The 17,445-nt window shown below is 41.1% G+C and overlaps 2 protein-coding genes and 1 pseudogene across 4 annotated transcripts in view; 1 reads left to right on the top strand and 2 right to left on the bottom strand.

Moving 5' to 3' along the window:
- The window catches only part of ZNF484 (zinc finger protein 484), a 442,175-nt gene that overhangs the window by 52,170 nt on the left and 372,560 nt on the right, over window positions 1–17,445 (top strand). The window lies entirely within an intron of this gene.
- On the bottom strand, window positions 5,157–6,780 carry LOC108294701 (annotated as a pseudogene). The gene is made up of 2 exons (XR_005198019.1): window positions 6,147–6,780; window positions 5,157–6,104 (listed from the first exon to the last, which is right to left on the bottom strand). The product of XR_005198019.1 is annotated as an ADP-ribosylation factor GTPase-activating protein 2-like (transcript).
- The window catches only part of ZNF658 (zinc finger protein 658), a 20,482-nt gene continuing 14,726 nt past the window's right edge, over window positions 11,690–17,445 (bottom strand). For both annotated transcript variants that reach the window (XM_017516615.2, XM_037734262.1), the window contains one exon: window positions 11,690–15,552. In XM_017516615.2, coding sequence (XP_017372104.1) covers window positions 12,608–15,552 — 2,945 coding nt within the window. In that variant the 3' untranslated portion in view covers window positions 11,690–12,607. The remainder of the gene's footprint in view (window positions 15,553–17,445) is intronic.

Raw genomic sequence — 17,445 nt, 5'->3', positions numbered from 1 at the left:
ATTGCTAGTGTTTCTAATGATGCTGTTGCTACTGGCAGTGATCCTAACTCTCTCGTTGCTAAGAGCATTGTTACTGAGGGTATTATTCCTATGTATATTGTTGCTTAGGATATCATTGCTTAGAATTTTGTTGTATATTATTGTTGAGGACACTGTTTCTAAGATCATTGTTCCTAGGGTGTTAATGTTGGCAGGGGACATTTTGGCTGAAGGCATTGTGACTAAAGGCACTATTGTTAAGGGTATTTTCTTCAAGGGGCATTGTTGGTAAGGAGACTTTTCTGAAGTCACTCTTGCTAGACTGTTGCTAAAACCGTTTTACTAAGGATAGTGCTAAGTGCATTATTACCAAGGCTTTATTTTTATGAGCCATTGTTGGTGATTAAGTCGTTGCTTCTAAGGGCCAAGAAGGCTATTGTCAAGGGTGCTGGTTGTAGGGGATTTGTACTAATAGCAGTATTGTTAGGATGTTGCTACAAAGAGTTGGTTGCTAAGGGCCATTGTTTATAAGGGTATTGCTGGTAAGCAAGTTTGGATAAGAGCATTGTTGCTAAGGGCACTGGTTATAGGGGTGATGCTCATGATTTTTTTTAACTAAGGACATTATTAAGAGTGTCATTTCTAAGGTCAGTTGTTTACAGCTTTCTTGCTAATGGTACTAATTACTGATGTTAAGAGTGTTGATTCTTTTTTTTGTTTTCTTTTGTTTTTGAGACAGAGTCTCGCTCTGTTGCCAGGCTGGAGTGTAGCAGCGTGACCTCAGCTCACTGCAGCCTCCACCTCCTGGCTTCAAGCAATTCGTCTGTTTCAGCCTCTCAAATAGCTGGGACTACAGGAGCAAGCCACCACACCCAGCTAATGTTTTTGTTTGTGTGTTTTTAGGAGAGATGGGGTTTCACCATGTTGGCCAGAATGGTCTCGATCTCTTGACCTTGTGATCTGCCCGCCTTGGCCTCCCAAAGTGTTGGGATTACAGGCATGAGCTACCATGCCCAGCCAAGAGTGTTGATTCTATGAGCATTGCCATTCAGGGCATTGTCTCCAAGAGCCACTGTTGCTAAATTCATTGACATCATGTATTTTGTTGCTAGGACATTGCTGTAAAGTGTGCTGCCGCTAACAACACTGTTGCTGATGTCATTATTGCTAAAAAGTTGATGTCACTATTAGTAAAAGCATTTTACTAAGCCATTGGTAAGAGTACTGTTGTTAATGCCATTATAAAGGACATTTTTGCTAAAGGCATTGTTGCTAATTACTTTATTTCTAATTTTGTTATTGCCAAGGACCATGATTTTTAAAGGTATTATTTCCAAGAGTGTTTTTGCTAAGATATACTAACAGGCCATGGTTTGACCATTTCCAGAGGTCTATGGCAATTTGTAGAGGTAAATGGACATACCATTGTTCCTAAGGGCGTTGTTGCTATGGACACTGATTTTAAAGGCATTGCTGCCAAGGGCATTGTTGCAATTGGCATACTTCCCACTATAGCTACAGGAAATTATGCTAAGGTTTTTGCTTAGAGCTCTGATGGTAAGGTACACCTTTGCTAATGATATTGCTGCTAAGGATATTGTTGTTAGGGGCCATTGTTGTTATGTTACGATTGTTGTCTCTAGGGCCATTGTTCCTAAGGGACATTTTTGTTAAGGGTCTTGATGCTAAAGACAATTTTTTAAAGGACATTTTGGTAAAGGTATTCATGTCTAGCTATTTGTTGCTAAGGTCATTGTTGTTTGGGGTTGTTGCTGAGGGCCATGATTTCTAATGTAAGATACAGTATTGCTTCTAGGAATGTTAATGTCAATCAAACGTGTTGCTAAGAACAACTGTGGCTAATAGTGTCACAGCCCAGGGCATTTTTCTAATGTTACTGTTGCTTAGATTATATTGTTAAGAGTCTTTTGGCTAAAAGGGTTAATATTAACAATGTTCATCTGAAAACATTCCTCATGGTGTCTATGCCAAGGGTATTGTTGCTAAGGGCCATTAATAAGAAGAGTCATTATAATAGGCATATTTTTTACAGTGTTGGTGCTAAGGGCAATTGTTCTTAAGGATGTTTTTGCTAAGGGCATTACTGGTAAAGAAATTGTTGCTAAGGCCATTTTTTTCTAAGTGGGTTGGTGCTGATGTGTCCCACACCTTGAAATCACTAGGTCACTGCTCTTTGCCTCTCCCACGCCAGGCATCGTATTTCCATTGTATCAGACACCTTCTGACATTGTCGGTATAGGATCTTATTAGAACAGATGAGGCAAGTAAAGCAAAGTGGGCATCTCCCAGCGAACAAATTGTCCAGTGCGAAGTATCAGCCCATTCCAACCTTAGGATGGGTGCCAGGATGATTAGGAGCCTCAGGTTTGAGCTAGTGACCCTGACCCTTTAAGCTCTGAGAACTTAAAACTGGCTGAGCTCCAACCCTAAATGTTTTATCCTATGAGCCATTATCTGTGAGCGATTTTTTAAAAATATTTTTAACTTAATCTGCTTTTTTCCCCTAATGTGTTTCAATTTTGTGCGGACTCTAGTGGAAACAGGAAGTCATTTATTGTTCTCAAATCTTAAATGCATCTTTCCAACCTGTCACTGCACATAACAATGAGATCCATGTTCATGCATAGGATAGTCCATATATGAAGCATCTCACACTTCAATATGTTCTATATATGCAATACTTTTCCACTTAAAATGTCCACTAGGCTGTGAGGACTTTGATAGCTAGATTTTCATATATACTTGAAAAAAAAATAAGAAAACTCAAAAATAGCTGTAAAAGAAACCAATACATTTGGAGAATGTGCGTTACTACCAATCAAGGCTTAGAAAGCCAGACTCATCAAGACAGCAGTAGAGGCACAGGGAGAGACAAAACTGCTCACGGGAAAACACTAGAGGCCCAGAATCACAGTTAGCATTTACATCCACACAGTGCCTTACAGAGGGGACACACACATCAGTGAGGACAGGAAAGAAAATGTAATGTAGGATTAGTATACTTAGTGTTTAATTGTTTTTAAAATATGTAATTGTTTAAAATATAAAAAAACAAATTTTTCAATAGCAACCACAAATGCTGTGAACTTAGAGGTAAATCTCATCAAAGATAAAAAGTATTTTATAGCCCCCCTCACTATTGTAAGAAATTTAACCTACCCTGGGAGATGAATACTATGGTTTCACCATTTTAAAGGTGAACTTATTCATAAGAGAAAAAAAGGAAAAGCAAATAAATGAAGATGTATACACAAATATCAATAGGAAAAGTCAAAATCGTAAGAAATATCAATTCCACCCAAATTGTCAATGTAATTCCAGCCAAAACCTCAATCAGATTTCCTAAGTCCTTCATAAGCTGATGTAAAATTAACGTGAAAAAACAAACCTCCCACCAAAGAAAACCAAAGACACTCTCATGCAGTAATAACATGAGGGAAGTTATCTACTGCACCTTAAAATTTATGATGAAAATTAATTAATTAAGATTGGTTTGTATTGGCAAGATAGATACAAATAAGCCAATGTAACTGAAGAAACAAAATGGAAACCAGATACCTATGAGAGAGTGGAAACAGCAGAGCAATTTAGAAAGATGAATATTTCTCCCCTCTCAATCTTTATGTGTTGTTGTCATATACTTTATTTGTATATATCTATGTTGCAATAACAACACATTGGTATCATTCTGTTTAAACGATTATCTTTAAAAGAAATTTACATAATAAGAAATGAATATTTACTCACATAGCCATAATTTCTGATGCTTTTCATTCCTTTGAATAGTGGTAGTTTTTACTGGGTATCATTTCCTTCTGCCTGAAGAATTTCCATTAACATTTCTTTGTGGTATGGTTCTGCTATGGATAATTTCTTTTAGCTTTTGCATGTCTGAAAAGCTCTTTATTTTGCCTTCATTTTTGAAAATCTGATCTCCCTAAGTACAAATACTATAGAATCATTTCAGTGCTTTTCTTTTCTTTCTTTTTCTTTTTTTTTTTTTTCACTCAGACCAACAGGGAGCCAGCCGGGCAGGGGCTTTATTTTGACACCACTTCATTTCAATACAAACAGTCCAGAAAGAAAGTCATGTCCCTCTGGGGGTGGGGCAAGAGGGAAGAGTGGTCTGTGTTGCTTGGGGGCCCAACCTACAACCCAAAGGTGGGGACTGGGCTGAGACTGCCAGCGCAGCAGGGGAAGATGGCACCAAGAATGACACAGTGCATGGCTCAGCTCCCAGAGGGTGAGGCCCGCAAGCTCTCACTGGCTGGTGCTGTCCAGGCCCCCAAGCCCAGAATGATGCAGAGGAAGGAGCTGAGCCCCCGGAGCCTGCCTCTGCCCCTCACACCGTCTGCTTCCCTGGCCAGCATCAGCTCACAGCATCCAGAGTTGACACACAGCAGACCAGACCCTCCGTGGCCACCAACCAGGGGAAGAAGGGACACAGAATGTCGCAGACGGTCCTGTGGCCTACGGTAGATGGTACAGAAGGACCCTGAGACTCCTGGAAGTCATCTTCCAAGTGTTTACTGTAGAAAGTGGTGGTGAGACGGGAGACCCCTCAGGCCTCCAGTCTGATCCTGAATGAAACCTTTAGGTACCAGGCAAAGTTCCCAGCCCTTAGTAACGCCCAGACAAAGGTCATTCCCCTGCCTCACCCTCTCCTGGCACCCAGAAGAGGCCGCTGACGGCAGCGGCAACAAGTCCGCAGCCTCTTTCCCCAGAGGACGACGGGTCTGCAGTGAACTCCTTCCAGGCCTCCCCCGGTTCCAGAGGATGGAGGCCCAAGCCCTTGAGCTAGAAGAACCCTAGAGCCAGCACAAAAGCCTTCTACCTTCTGCTTTCCCTACTTGTGGAAAGGCTGGACCCAGAATAAGCCATCCTAGGGGAACCCCTTTCCCAGTGTGGCAGGACAAGTGAGCAGCAGCTGTGGGTGCAGGACAGAAGGACAAGAGGTCAACACACGGTTTGTGTGGGGGGGGGGGTATAAGGGGCTCAGTCCACAGGCAGAGGACAAGGGCCGGTACTGACCATTCCCCTCACAGGTGGCCTCAAAGGCTACCCCAGGCACACACTGCACATACAAGTAACAAATCCTCCCCAGCTTTCACAAGGCAAGCATCCAAGGCCTGGGATCTGTGGAGTTCTTGCTGCCGTCACACCGTACGCCTGAAGCGATCCTGCCAGGAATTCATCACACCATTGGCCAGCACAGCCATCTTCCCGGCCACAGACTTGACACCCTGCTTAAACTGGGCAATGTCCGCTGTAGGCAGCACGTTCCCCAGAGATACGCTTCCTGCTCCGTGAGCCCCGTCCATGTCCCAAAGAGGTCTGAAGAGCTGATGGCGCTGCTGCCTGAGAGCTGCTGCAGCCGAGACCCAGCCTCATACTCCGCATCCACCTCCCGCCCAAAGAACATGTCAGATGAGATGGCTTTGGCTCCTGCGAATTTCTGACACGCCTCACTAGACTCGAGGCCTGTGCTCCGGCTCTCCACCTCCCTCCGGTTTGTGGCCCTTTCTGAAATAGGCAGGATGCTTGAGATGGTCACTTCTGGCTCCTTCTCTACCCTGTCCATACCCCAGGCAGCATCTGTATCCCAGCGGGAACCAAAGCTTTCCCCTAAGGAAAAGCTGTCCTTGTACTTGGGGGGTCCAGAGGCGAAAGTACCAACATCGTCAAACAAGTCCAGCTGCGAGCAAGAAGACTTTGCCCTCACTGGGGTTTCCTGCTCGATCACCGGCTCGATCATCAGACAGCGCGGAGTGGGAGACAGAGCTTCGAGATACCAAGCCCATGCCCAGCCTCTCTGCCTGCTCTCCCTTCTTCCCTTCCAGGTTCTGTAGCTGCTTTTCCTCTTTCTTACGATCAATCTGGAGCTCCTGATAGGCCAGGCGCATAGAGGCGACCATGGACTCCTCCGCCTGCTTCTTGGCTTCGGCTGCCTGCTGCTCTCGGAGCTTCTCTCCCACCTGGGCCTGCCGTTCAATCTCGTTGAAGCTCTGGCTGCTCACCTTCTGGGCCCCTAGGCCTTTCTTGGCACCCAGCCCTTTCTTAGCTGCTGCTGGCTTCTTCTTGCCAATGATGGAGCTTTTCAGTTCTCTGGCAGGAAGGGCCGCTTTAGCTGACAGACACATGGACTCCAGTGAGGCTTTGGGTGAGGTGCCAAGCAGGTCTGTGTTGGGGCCATGCTCTGGCTGTGCCAGGCCACTGCTTTCTGCAGACGACGCTGGCCGCTGGGTCCCTGAAGGCTCAGTGGCTGGTGCATCCCAGGAAGGGGGTTGAGTGTGTTCAGTGAAGAAATCAGAGTCCTTCTTCTCCGGGAGGTGACTAGGAACAGCACTACTCATGTTGTCTATCCAAAGATCACTGCCGTGCCTAGCCATGGCCGCACTCCCCAGCTGCCGGATCTTCTCCCGGTACATCTGGGCAGCTCGGCTATTGTATTTGGTGTTGGCATCACTGGCCTGCACGGTTGGCAGAAAAAAGCCGTTGCCTTGGCATTCCCGCCGCCCTGCATACACCTCAGCTGGAACCAGTTCCAGTTGGAATCCAACTCTGTGGGCCTGATGAAGCTCAGAAGGATGCCCAGGGAGCGGTGCACCCCGGAGCCGTCAATGCACAAGAAAGCGCCATACGTGATGCTGGCCCAACTCGGATTCTTGGCGCCGCAATCGAGACAAGCCTTGTTGGTTGGAACTGCGCGAAGCCTCTTAAAAAGGGTCTGGATTTCGGTCTTGCTCGGTTCCGCCACCATTTTCTCTCCTTCCCAGACACAATGGCGACCTTCGGGTCCAGTGCTTTTATTTTCTTTCAGTATCATGGAAAAGCTATACTTGTTTTCTTGATTGCATTTTTTTCAATGAGAAATATGCTTTCATTCTTATCTCATTCTTTGCTACTCTGTATTTCATGTGCTGCCACATCTGGATGCATTTAAAGCTGCCCATCAGTAGTTTTAAACAATCTGACTTTAATGTGTCTAGTTGTAATTTTTTCATGTTGGAGTTTATTGAGATTTTTGGAATTGTGAATTTGTAGTTACCATGAAATTTGTAAATATTCAGCCATTGTTTACTCAAATATTCATTTTGTTTGTTTGTTTGTTTGAGACTGAGTCTTACTCTATTGCCCAGGCTGCAGTGCAATAGCACAATCTCGGATCACTGCAATCTCTGCCTCCTGGGTTCAAGCAATTCTCATGCCTCACCCTCCCAAGTAGCTAGGTTTTACAGGCACCCACCACCACGCCCAGCTAATTTTTGTATTCTTATTAGAGACTGTGTTTCACCATATTGGCCAGGCTGATCTCAAACTCCGCCTGCCTTGACCTCCCAAAGTGCTGGGATTACAGGTGTGAGCCACTGCACCCGGCCCTCGTTTTTGTTATTCTCCTCTTTAAGATTTTTCGGGAACTCCAATCATACATATATTTAGCTGCTTGCAGTTTATCTAGCTTAATGATTCCCCGCTTATCATTTTCAGTCTTTTTTTTTAAATCTGTGTGTGGCATTTAGGATGGTTTTAATTGCTATGATTTTTATTCATGAATCTTTTCTTTTGTAATGGTTAATCTGCTGTTAATCTAATCCAGTTAATTTTTATATCAGATATTGTATTTTATCCTTAGAAGTTTTTAGTGTTTTTATCTTCCTTCCATATACTTCCTTAATGTACATAGGCTTTCATCTCCTTTCTTAAGCAAATGGAATACAGTTACAATAGCATTTTTAAACCCTTCAAACTTGAAGTGATTATTGACATAGATGGAGTGATATCTACTATGTTTGTCATTGTTTTCTGCTCACTGAATTTGCTGTTTGTTATATACTATTTTTTGTCTTCTTTTTAAGAAGAATGCTACATAGAAAAAATTTTGAAAGAAGTAAGAGAAAAATGACTCATCACACACAAGACAACTCCAGTAAGAGTCACACCTAAATTTTCACTGGAGGTTCTAGTAACTAGCTACTAAGTATTGCTTACTCTGGGTGTAGTTAAATGAGTATTTATTGTTCTGAATGAAGTTAATTGGATATTGACAGAACTTGATACATTTCCTGGGGTTAGCTTCAAGTAACCAATAACTGAATGCTTCTAATATTATCAAAGGACCAGCACAAAATATTCTGCATCAGTTTATCCTGCTTGTTACATTTCTTCAGATGAAGTTACTTACTTGATTACCCATGTGATGCAATGCTGTGGAAAGAAATATTATATTCCATATTGACCTCAAAGTAATGGTTTGATAAACAATTGAAATGAATAATTAAAATATTTGCTTAAAAATATGAGAGGGGACAAAGAATTGGAGAGCTAAGAGGTGATCTATGAATCTCCAGTATGGTGTGTTTCAACTCACCATGAGAGGACTAAAGATGGGTCTTGGTTAGATAAATGGGTATGTTTTTGTGGTGGCACTGGAGAAGGTAGAAAATGAAAGGGAATTTATATACAACTCTTCTCTACAATAGTTTTGTTGTTTCCAGTGTTGGATCTGGAAGTCCCTATAATGGGGCTAAAATTAAGGTCCAAGTGTCTAGTAATATTACAAAACCAGAAAGTATGTCTCTTACTTTGACTAATGACAAGAATTCCAAAGAGATTAATGGGGTGGATGATCCTCTCTCTGCATCTTAGCAAGTTGGGACTGCCTATGCAAACGTTGTCCTGCCTACTGGATGGAATAGCCATTATTTCTCTGTACTCATCCAATTCAGCCCCATATGTGTGTGAATGGACCAATGAGGAGGTCCTGACATGTCTCGTCTTGCTACTGCCACCATGGCCGAATGAGTTACTGACTTCAGGAGGAAAGGTTTGTTTTAAACTTAATGATAAATGAGAGAAAAGTTAATCTGGCTGAGGGAAGAGAACCAGTAAGTGTGTGTTACAACAGGGAAAAATCAAAGATAATTTTGATGTCCTAAGAGAGGTGTACAAGTGAATAATATGCTCTCTTAGCTGTGACTCAGATGCCCCCTGGGGGAAAAGACTGCCAAAACTTCCTCCACTTCAAAAAAATGAAGAGGCTGTAAAATGACCAATCTAATAAATATACTTCCACTATTGATCTATGTCCTTCAGTAACCAGATTGGAGCTCAGACAACGACTATGTGAAACAATACTAATGTGGCTGTCTCATATGGTTCTTGTTTCACAGAGAATTCAATTGGTATAAATTTATACTAATAGAAGTATAAATCTCAATTGATGCATATCATACAATACAGATAGCTGAAGATCAGGGAGAAAAAATAATGTATAAAATATGTGGCACTTCATGTTGGCTTTATAGGATAGTTTAAATTCACAACCCCTCAGCAGTGATTACAATTCTTTCAAATCTGTGTGTGCATTCTGATTGCCTATTGATTATATGCTGTTGAAAGCCAAATGATTCTGTCAAACTAAGAGTGATTTGTTGTAAAAGGCTGTGACCAAAAATTATGGGGGTGGAGTGGACTGCTGTAAAAGTCAAACCCAGCAGACCTGGAATTAGTGTGAGCTAAAGTGTCTGTATATCACTGATCATTGGTCAAGGAATAAAACATACTGATTAATACCGCTGCTTTGCAACCATGAGTCCAAGATGTTTTGGAACAGGTTTTAAAAGTGTGTCAGCAGTGTTTACCATTAGCAGTGAGACTGATCATTTATGCCTGGGCTCATTGGAACCTTCAGAGTCCTCTGCTGTTAAGGCTAGTTGCCTAGCAAGAATATGCCTACATGTCCAGCAGGGTATAAGAAACACCAGCAGAGAATCCATTTGGGGGTTTCTGATGTGTTTTCTGCACTTGTTGATTCCTTATCTGATAGTGAAATTGTGTTCATAAAACACTTACACAAGGAAAAATGGAGCTCATGCATGGTTCTTACCCAGCCCCCTTGCTGGAGGCAGCCTTTAGCTGCGATGTAAATACTGACTTTAATGGTATTGCTGTTGTAACCTTGTCCTTAATAAATGGTAGATATTTAAGTACTGTCATTTTGGGGCCTGTGAGCCTTCTTTAGCAATTGACTCTTATTTAATTGTCACTGTTAATGTACCACATTTTTTGGTAATGTGGCAGTTTCGTAGTCTTAGGCCTTTTGGCCATTTCTCAAGGTGTCACTTGTTTTGCTGCCTAGGGAGTTACCTGTCCATAACTGACAGAGAAAATGTAGCTTATGAGGCCTTCACTTTAGGTTATCCTTTTCTGAGCTCCAACATGATCATGAAATAGAAAAGCACAATAGGGAAAAACTAGTGAAATCTGAAAAAACAAAATGTGTCTGTTTAATAATGTTATCAATGTTTCGTAGTTATAAAAACATACCATAGTAATATGTTAATGGGGAAAGGGGATGAGGAGTATATACAAACTATCATTGTAATTTTTCTGTAAACATATTCGCAAATTAATTTTTTTTAAAAAGAGCATGCCTTTTCATCTATACTTTTCTGAAAATTAAGCATGTAGAAAGACATGATTTGGCCCTCATTTCCCTTGGGCACTGGGCAGTAAGCTCAAGTAGCATCATGGTGTCAGAGACAAAGAAGAAAAAAGGAAACATGTTTCCATAACAGATGGCACCTTTCTGCCAAGAGTAATAAGTACCTGAGGAAAGTAAGCAGTGCCAGGGCCAGTCTCAGACCAACTCCTTCATCATCCTTTCTTTTCATGAGGTGCCCAAAGCTCATGTGTCTTCCCTCAGTGTCTGAGTCCTCGTCCAAAGGTGGGCTCTTAATCATGGCTCATTTTTGCAGTGATGCCACTCATTTAACTGTTAACAACAGTGTCAAGGAAATACTTGTCCTCTAACTAATTCTAAAGTTGCCACCATTCTCCCTCACACATCCTTCCTCAATATAACATGGGATGGGAATTAGAGACATTTTTCTCAAGTCAACTGATTTACTGTCTTCATGTTCAACCTACCAGATCAAACCTGCAGAAAGCAACATGCCCAGGGCTGAGAGAAATTGTTACTGGTCTGGGTTTTAAAAATGATTTTGTCTACTTTCTTTTCTGTGCTCATCAAACTGTAGGCTAAAATGATGGCACATTAACTAAATGCTTTCTTGACTAAAATTATGTCACACTGTATTGTCTTACTGAAAGTGTCTGCTCTTTTGTACCAGGACTGTACTTCTAGGACCAAGTAGGCCTTTCATTCCGATCCAAACCTGCTGTCTTAGTTTGGCAGAAATACCACCGATTTGCAATGCAGTGTGAGTAGGCATCATGATGTTGGAAGAAAATATTCCAAACAGGATGCCAAGACTATATGCATACAGTGGAGGAGAGGACACACTTACTTTATAATTGCTCTGTGGAAAATGAATCAGTAGAATAAAAGAAAAAAAAAAAAAAAAAAAAAAGTATGTAAGAATCACCCTGCCCCACTCCCATCCCGATTAACACACATACACACAGCGTGGTTGGGGAAATCTCAGTGATCTCCAAGGTCCTAGTAAAACTAGGCAAGACTAGTTTTAGAACTAGACTAATTAATATACAGACATAGCAGGCAGGCCAAAATCTAACAGCATCAAGTTTAGGGAAGCCATCAGAGGATACAGTCACTCAGAAAAGGAAGTGGACAGGCCCAGTGCAGGTTTGGCTCTTCGTGCCCACTAGAACTCACCAGTGAGTTTATATAACGTTTATATACAGACTCAAAGATGTTCCACATAGCTCAGACTATTCACATTTATTCGTATTCTCCACAGAATTCAAATTATTCCATTTTTAACTTCACATTCTACAGTGAGTTTGTCTACAGGTAAATATTCTTATATATGTTCTATAAAATTTTTGATATTACAAAACAAAAGCTTTGGTAAGTCAGTTCTAGGTGAATATTTTATCTCCAATTCTAAAACTGGCATACATCCTCAGAAAAAAATACCTAGGAAAAATGTCATTTATTCAAAATATGAAATTTTATTATAATTATTTGATGTTTAATGCAGTTCAACTTTGTGAAGCCTTTTGTGTTTTTCCCTAAAATTTCTGATTTTTAATGAAGGCTCCTGATCATAGTGGATGTTGATAAGTTTTCTTCTTCATGTGAAGTCTCTGATGCACAATAAACTGATTACAGTTTTTCTAAAACTGATTATATTCATAAGGTTTCATCTCAGTTTTACAGAAAGTTTAGGCTAAACTATGTGCATTTAACTAATAAGCCAAACTTATAAGAGCTTAACAGACTATAAACTTAATTCTTGCTTTAAAATAACAAAAACAAAACCCTGGTGAAGACCCAGAAGTGAATTCTGTTCCAGTTTTTCAGATTCTAGCTTCCATTACCTGTGCTGTACGGTTTTCAACACACAGGACCCGAGTTTGCTGCACAAATAGCCTCCAATCCATCTTATCCACCAGGAAGACCGTGAGGCGTTTTTAAGGGCCAAGATTAAATGTAATATGTATCATTAGTACCACATTCCATGGTCAGTCCTACCTGGATGAATGGCATACTGGGATTTTTCCACAAGCTATGAGCCTAATGGAAAATGAAATAAGGGAAACTACTTTCCAGCCCATGTGACATGAATTTCTGTGACATGAATTTCTGTACTGCATGTTATGTAGTAAGGTATGAGTTCCTTCAGGACTTCCCAAATTCATTATATGCTAGGGTTTTCTCTCTAGTATGCATTCTGGTGTGATGTACCCTAAGAGCTGCCTTACGGACAAAAGTTTTCCCACATTCACCACATTCATAGGGTTTCTCCCCTGTGTGAATTCTCTGGTGTACTCTGAGAGTTGAATTTTGGGCAAAAGCCTTCCCACATTCATTACACTCATAGGGCTTCTCCCCTGTGTGAATTCTCTGGTGTGCACAAAGGTGTGATTTCTGGGAGAACGTTTTCCCACAATCATGACATTCATAGGATTTCTCCCCTGTGTGAATTCTTTGATGTACTCTGAGGGTTGAATTATGGGCAAATGGCTTCCCACATACGTTACATTCGTAGGGTTTCTCCCCTGTATGAACTCTCTGATGTGCACTAACATACGATTTCTCAGAGAAGGTTTTGCCACATTCACTACATTCATAGGGTTTCTCCCCTGAGCGAGTTCTAAGATGTGCTCTTAGATGTGATGTCTTGGAGAAGGTCTTCCCACATTCATTACATTCATAGGGTTTCTCCCCTGTGTGAATTCTATGATGTGCCCTGAGGGCTGAATTATCAGCAAACGTTTTCCCACATTCATTACATTCATAGGGTTTTTCCCCGGTATGAATTCTCTGATGTGCACAGAGGTGTGTTCTTTGGGAGAAAGTTTTCCCACATTCATTACATTCATAGGGCTTCTCCCCTGTGTGAATTCTTTGATGCACTATGAGGGCTGCCTTATACACAAAAGTTTTCCCACATATGTTACATTCATAGGGTTTTTCCCCTGTGTGAATTCTCTCATGTCCACTGAGGTATGATTTCTGGGAGAAAGTTTTCCCACACTTGTTACATTCATAGGGTTTCTCCCCAGTGTGAATTCTCCGATGTGTACTGAGGCGTGTCTTCTGGAAAAAGGTTTTCCCACATTCATTACATTCATAGAGCTTCTTCCCTGTGTGGATGTTCTGATGTGCTCTAAGGGCTGAATTATGGGCAAACGTTTTCTCACATTCATTACATTCATAGGGTTTTGCCCCTGTGTGAATTCTCTGATGTATTTTGAGGGCTGAATTATGGGCAAAAGTTTTCTCACAGTCACTACATTCATAGGGTTTTCTACCTGTGTGAATTCTCTGATGTGCCCTCAGGGCTGAATTGTAGGTGAAAGATCTCCCACATTCGTTACATTCATAGGGTTTCTCCCCTGTATGAATTCTTTGATGTGCCTTGAGAACAGAAATATGGGCAAAAGACCTTCCACATTCATGACATTCATAAGGTTTCTCCCCCGTGTGAATTCTATGATGTGCTCTGAGGGATGAATTATGGGCAAAAGTTTTTTCACAGTCACTGCATTCATAGGGCTTCTCACCTGTATGAATTCTTTGATGTGTTCTCAGGGCTGAGTTATAGGTAAAAGATTTCCCACAGTCATTACATTCATAGGGTTTCTCCCCTATATGAACTCTCTGATGTACACTGAGGTGTGTCTTGTGAGAGAAAGTTTTCTCACATTCAGCACATTCGTAGGGTTTTTCACCTGTGTGAATTCTCTGATGTGCTCTGAGATGTGATGTCTTGGAGTAAGTTTTCCCACATTCGATACATTCATAGGGTTTTTCCCCAATGAGAATTCTCTGATGTCCTTTGAGATGTGATGTCTTCCCATATTCACTGCCATCACAGAGTTTCATCTCTGCCTCTGTTTTCTGGTGTCCTATGAGGGGTGACTTGTAAGACCTCCCACAGCCATTGTTATCACAAAGTTTCTCTTTTACATGAATTCTCAAATGTTTACTAAGGTTTGAATTCTGACAGAAAGTTTTCCCACATTCATTACATTCATAAAGTTTCAATCCCACATAAGTTCCAGGATGCTGAATAGAGTGTGAACTTGAACAAAAGGATTTCCCAAATTCCTGATATTGGTAAGGTTTCTCTCCTGAATGGGTCCTCTGATGCTGAATGAGGTGTGCTTTCTGGTAAAAGGATTTTCTGCATTTCCCATGTTCATTGGAAAGGTGGAATTTCTCTTCTGTGTGAATTCTCTGATGTTCTGTAAAGTCTAATTTCTGGTAGAGGGTATTTGAACATTCATTATATTCACTAAATTTATCTCCAGTTTGTGTTTTCTGATGTACTACCTGGGCTAAGCGCTGGCTAAAATTTTCTTCACATTTATTGCTTTCAAAAGCACTCTGTCCTGAAATAGTTCTCCGAGATTGAGTTAGGGGTGACCTCCTACTGAAATGAATCCCCCTTTCATTACCTTCATAGTGTGTCATAGCCATGTGAACTTTATTGTATTCAACAATGGTGGTTTTGTCACAGGATGTCCCATATTCATTAAGATCAGAGAATTTTCCCCTTGTGTCAGTTCTCATGTAGTTAAATAAAGTGGTTTCATCAAAGTGTTTTCTAAATTTATCATCCTTACAGGACTTTTCTCCTGTTGGAAAACTCTCAGGTGTAATACAAATTGTCTTATTATATAAATCTTGTCCAGATCCATCACATTCAAAAGATCTCTCGAAAATTTGAAATTTCCAATGCTGATCTTTCTTATAACTGCAAGTTTTCACATTTTCACCATGTTCATAAGATTTTTCTCCAGGATCAGCTTTCTCACACTTAATATCAAGCTGCAATTTCTCACATACATTCATGTATTTAGCCTTCCTTCTTGAATATTTTCTTTCACTTATAATTAATTCAGAGGCAACTGGCAAATTCATTCTATGTGAGTCACATTTACAGGGTATTTTTTCTGAAAATTCTGGAGCTATTTCCAGATCAAATGTTTTTTCTAAAATTTTCTGTCCTTCTTTACTCAATGTTTCATCAGCATCATCAATGAATATCTCTTTCCACAGAGGTTTTTCTTGTTTTTCCCAGATCCCTTTGATGTGATCATCAACTTTAAAATGTCCTAAAATGAGAAAAATTGAAACATACTATAAATCTTACATTTCTCATGGAGAAGAACTTATACTCATGTTTTGGTTTTGGTTTTTGAGACATGGTATTGCTCTGTCACCCAGACTGGAGTGCAGTGGCGACAGCATAGCTCACTGCAGCCTCGAACTCCTAGGCTCAAGCAATCCTCCCACTTCAGCCTCCCTACTAGGTGGGAGTACAGGGGTATACCACCATGCTCAGCTAATTATTTTTTTGTATTTTTGCTAGAGATGGGGTTTCACTATATTGGCCAGGCTGATCTTAAACTCCTGAGCTCAAATGATCCTCCCACCTTGACCTCCCAAAGTGCTGGGATTACAGGCATGAGCCACTGTGCCCAGTCCATGTTTTGTTATGTATTTTATTCTATTGTTTCTGTCATGTTTCCAAAGATTAAATAATTCATGTACACAGACAGATTCTCTCCTCAGCCATGCTGTTTATAAACAGGAATTATTTCCAGCGCCAGTCAAGGCAAAGTAGCCCCTTTCCTCCCATGTCTTCCCTCTTACAATTAAAAATCCTTAGGCAAAAAACAAACATACAAATACATAAAGACTACAAAATGGAAAGAAAGTAGACTTTGGGACTCAAGAAATGACATAGTGGAGAATTCCCAGGCTATTCTATATACGAGATGGGTGCTGTAGAAACCTGAAATTCTGCACTGACAGGCACAGACACAAAGAAAAGCCTGCTCCTTCCAGCTAGAGGTCTGAGAAAATGGTAGTCTAACAGAACAGGAAACACTTTTGGTATTTCCCATGGTCAGGCCAAACCAAAGCGATACACTCCTGGTGGTTCCATGGAGGCTGAGCAGGGAGCTAATTTTCCCCTGCCATAGATACAGGGGATCTGCATGCTCTCATATGTTTCCTTCCATGAAGAATCCTGAGAAAGTTTCATTCTAGGGATACACTAGGAGATTTTAACAGCAGCCACTGCCAAAATTCTGCCTAGAACCAAATTTTTATCTTATTTATATAACAAATGTCTTAATCTGAAAGGGCAAGAATAACAAGTTGTTTTAGGGCACTGACATGAACTCATAGCAGCTATGGGAAGGAAAAAAGAAAAAAAAAGAAATGCAGAAATAAGAGCAGAGGCAAGAATATACTGTAGGCCCAATACTCAAGCAGAAGAGATAAGACAAAGTAGCACTTGCGATAACGACGCCTTTAAACCTGAAGACAGGATGTATTCAGCAGCTGAATTCACATTCTTCTCAAATGCACATGGAAAATCATCAAAACAGACTACATTCTGGGCTGTAAGACAAATCTTCACAAACATAGAAGAAAGAAATTACACAGAGGATAATCTCGAGCCACAGAGAAATTATACCAGAAATCAGTAAACATAAATTTATTTGGAGAAATACAAAAGAACTATAAGTTATACATTCCTAATTAACCCGTGGGTGAAAGAATAATTCTCAAATGAGATATTTTGAAGTGAATGAAAACAAAACAACACAAGAATAGAGAAATTTGTGGATGCAGATAAAGCAGTACACAGAGATAAATTTCGGGCGTACATTTTTTATATTTGACAAGAAAGATCTCCAGTCAGATGCTTGTTTTCCCTTTAAGAAACTAGACAAAGTGCAGTGGCTCAAGCCTGTAATCCCAGCACTTTGGGAGACCGAGGCTGGTGGATCACGAGGTCAAGAGATCGAGACCATCCTGGTCAACATGGTGAAACCCCGTCTCTACTAAAACTACAAAAAATGAGCTGGGCATGGTGGCGCGTGCCTGTAGTCCCAGCTACTTAGGAGGCTGAGGCAGGAGAATTGCTTGAACCCAGGAGGCGGAGGTTGCGGTGAGCCAAGATCGCGCCATTGCACTCCAGCCTGGGTAACAAG

The sequence above is a fragment of the Cebus imitator genome, unplaced genomic scaffold, assembly GCF_001604975.1.
Source record: "Cebus imitator isolate Cc_AM_T3 unplaced genomic scaffold, Cebus_imitator-1.0 Scaffold598, whole genome shotgun sequence".
NCBI classification, from domain to species: domain Eukaryota; kingdom Metazoa; phylum Chordata; class Mammalia; order Primates; family Cebidae; genus Cebus; species Cebus imitator.
The sequence above is the reverse complement of the archived record's forward strand: the minus strand, read 5'-3'. Positions and strand labels throughout refer to the sequence as shown.